This window comes from Verticillium alfalfae, genomic scaffold, assembly GCF_000150825.1.
Source record: "Verticillium alfalfae VaMs.102 supercont1.5 genomic scaffold, whole genome shotgun sequence".
NCBI lineage: Eukaryota > Fungi > Ascomycota > Sordariomycetes > Glomerellales > Plectosphaerellaceae > Verticillium > Verticillium alfalfae.
In genome coordinates this window covers 589168-592630 of record NW_003315034.1, presented here as the reverse complement: position 1 = coordinate 592630, position 3463 = coordinate 589168, and the positions used below count along the sequence as shown (strand labels likewise).

The following is a 3463-nucleotide window of genomic DNA, read 5'->3' as shown; positions in this document are numbered from 1 at the left end:
ATTCTCCACCGGCGCGACTCGCTTCACGCCTGTTATCTTGTCTCGAACCCGCTACCGTACCCATATCTGGAGCGCAGGAACGTTGTGGCGAGAGCTTCACAAGCCACACATACATCCCGTCGCGTCTCCGTCTCCCAACCTCATGACTCGTTGAGCATCGCCGTTATCTCAGAGAGAGACAGCTGTCGCGCGCCAGACGTACCATTGAACAATCGTCCCTTTTGAATTAATTACTGTCGAGGTCGAATGCCGCTTCCCCCGCTCATGGCCTCGGAAAAGGGTTCTCTCGCGACCGAAGACACTTCAGTGACGGCGACGGTCCTCCCCAAGCCGGACCAGACCGCGTCTTCCCTCTTCGCCCTCCAGGAACCCCAGCGGAGCAAGTCTCTGAAGAGAACGCGCGAGACCACCCCGACTTCTCCCACCTCCCTTGTCGCTGGCGACCAGCCGATCATCACCGGATCCCCGACCAAGTCGGCACGCCTAGGGCTGCTCAATCGACGCTCGCCTGTCCCGCCCTTGACCGGCGCTGCCGCCCTCGAAGACCAGCGACGCCAACGCGAAGAAGAGGAGGCCCGCGCGGATCCGCCTGGCTCGAGCGAGAACCCCAGCCAACGCATCCTGTCGGCGCTCGCTGGAGACGCCGCATCCGTCATGAGCCGGGCGAGCGACGCGCCGCAGGCACCTACGGCGTCCATGGACGTGCCGCCGCCCAAAGCGCCGCCCAGCGTCTCGATACCTTTGATCAACCATGCCGCCACCGATACGGCCGAGGCCAGCCCGCAGAGCGCGACGAGCGCTGCCAGCATAGGAGGCACCTTGGTCACGGCGAGCCCAGGTCCTATGGAAGTCGACACCACTGCCAACGAGCAGGCGACGCCGGCGCATCACTCCCACGCCCCGGACGACAAGAACACGCCCGGGTCGCTGTCATATCCCGGATCACTGCACGCCAGCATGATGTCGGCACCACCGGCGCGCGGCATGAGCTTCCCCATGCCGTCACCCGGGCAAGACTCGCCCGGACAGCCCGGCGGGAAGAAGCACAAGTGCCCGTACTGCGAAACTGAATTCACGCGTCACCACAACCTGAAGAGCCACCTTCTGACACATAGCCAAGAGAAGCCTTTCATCTGCCAGCAATGCGATTCCCGCTTCCGTCGCCTGCATGATCTCAAGCGCCACAGCAAGCTTCACACGGGCGAGAAGCCTCACATTTGCCCCAAGTGCAACCGCAAGTTCGCGCGCGGCGATGCTCTCGCGCGACACAGCAAGGGCGCTGGCGGTTGCGCCGGCAGGCGATCGAGCATGGGTAGTTTTGGTGCTGATGTGGATGGGCCTCGATGATTCCGGCATGCACGACGACTCCATGACCGGGGTATCATACGGCAACGACGAGGGAAATGACGGAGGAGGAGAGAAGACATTTGAGCCTTCCAAGCATCAAAGCTTCTCATGGTCTGGGGGGGAAATCTTCTATCGATGGGCTTTTGGGCTGCATTCAGGGGACTTACCCCGCAGGAGCGTCAGTCGAGAGACCATCTGGGGGGTCTTTTCCTCTCGGGTACTCCGCAGCACAAGGGCGCATCAAGATCAAAAAAATCTCCCACTATGGGCAATAGCATGGGCGGCGACCAAACCCAGAAACACGAGTGTATCCTCCATGCCCATCAGCGGTGCGGGCTCCTCCATGTACTCGCAGGGCGGAACCATGACGGAGAGCCCTAAGCCCTTAAGCCCTGGCGCTGCGCACGACGGCACCGGCCTGAGTAGACAGCGATCGCCGAGTCTCACGCAGCAGTTTCAACAGCAGCATTTCGGGCGCAGGCAGTCCGACCGTCACACCCCTCCAGGTTCGTCTCGCACCGTCACATACCCACTGATGAGTCAAGTGCAGTTTTGCTTACCAGTCACGCAGGCTTCGCCTCAAACAGCGCGCCATCAGCCAACGGCCCTCCAGCCCGCGCATCAGGGAGTTCGCACGGCGGCGCAAGCACGGAGAACGGCGGCAACATGTTTGCCACTGACCCTGGTGTCTGGACGTATATCCAGACACTGGAGGCCCAGGTGAAGCAGCTGTCGGAAAATGTGGCGGCCATGCAAAAGGCGGACAGTGCCAAGCAGGCCCAGATCGGGCTGCTCACGACCGAGATGACAGCGCTCAAGAAGCAACTCCAGGCTCAAGAATCCGAGGCGGCGGCCAAACAAGCACAGATCGGGCTCCTGACAGCAGAAGTGACCGAATTCCGAAAACAGCTCCAAGGCCGCGAGACAGAGGCCCTCACGCCCAAGGCATGAATGATGCGTCAAGTCCCATTGGTGCAAGCACATGAAGCAACGAGAAGTGCACACCTCCCAACTATGTAACAACGACGGCATGCAGCATCAAGGAAGGAGGACGGCAATGGTTGGCACGCGCCGGCAGGGCGACGACGTGCAGGCGTTTATTTTCTCTCGTTACATGCATCCTCATTCCTAATCGCTCGTTTTCTTGTTCTTGAATTTCTTCTTCTTCATTCCTGTCATTCGGATCATCTGTTTATCTCCACATCACTCACAGATATCCTCTTCTCGACCGCATCAGACGCTTTCTTGTTTCTTCTTACATTTGGGCAAGGCGTTTTTACAAAGGGACCGAGGGAGCGGGAAGGAATCCGTCTGGGGTTCGAGAAAAGGGCGACTTGTTGCGGCTTCACGGGCGAAAAGTTTCGAAAGTTTTGGACGGAGGGGTTCGTTGAGGCGATCCTGTGGGAAGTCTCTCGTGGTGTTGTTGTTAGAGCTGGATGGTGTCTCGCGTGTTTCCTACCTGTCTGGTGCTCTGAAACGCAATGGCGCTGCCTTGCCGCGGCGATGGACGGAGACGGGAGACGGGTCAGAGCAGGTTTCCTTGCCTTTTTTGTGTGTTTGTATCATACCTACCTCGATCACGTTCACTGCAAAGAGAGGGGGAGGGATCTTTGCCTCGGGGTAGCACAGCACCCCTGCGGGGTCTTCTCGCAAGGGACTGAAGCAGCGGCACAAATAAAAGACACACTCAACAAGTTGACTGTCCCAAGACGGAAGTCATGCGGCCTGACATGGTGGTTGGGTAGCTACGTATTTTTGGCAGGCCAATGTGCCCAGCTCGCGGTTGAATCGGTTGACGGCGAAAATGTTCCACCATGATGAGCATGAGGAAGATACAAACATACACTGGCAGACGGGTCAGACACACAAAGGTGACTCATGCCTCCGGTATCGTGATGAGGGTCTTGCTCTTTGGAGTTTTTTTTCTTGCTCTCCATTTCGTGCGACCACTCATCTTGGCCGTGTGTCGGCCGGGGGGGATACACAGTAAGGTGAAGTTGGGTGGCAACACGTGGTGCTGCATATAGGGATCCAGCCAGCATGTGTGGTGCCAGTCGCACGACCCTGTCTCGTCCGTCGTCGATGGTCCTATCGGCAAGCCGACCAAGCTGGTGGG

At 58.9% G+C, this 3463-nt stretch overlaps 1 protein-coding gene across 1 annotated transcript; it reads left to right on the top strand.

Moving 5' to 3' along the window:
* Positions 1–264: 264 nt before the first annotated feature.
* On the top strand, positions 265–2298 carry VDBG_04504 (chorion transcription factor Cf2; the record flags this gene model as incomplete). The annotated part of the gene is made up of 3 exons (XM_003004852.1): positions 265–1312; positions 1623–1853; positions 1919–2298. The coding sequence occupies 3 exons, from the start codon at positions 265–267 to the stop codon at positions 2296–2298; spliced, it is 1659 nt and encodes a 552-aa protein (XP_003004898.1).
* Between the last annotated feature and the right edge of the window lie 1165 nt (positions 2299–3463).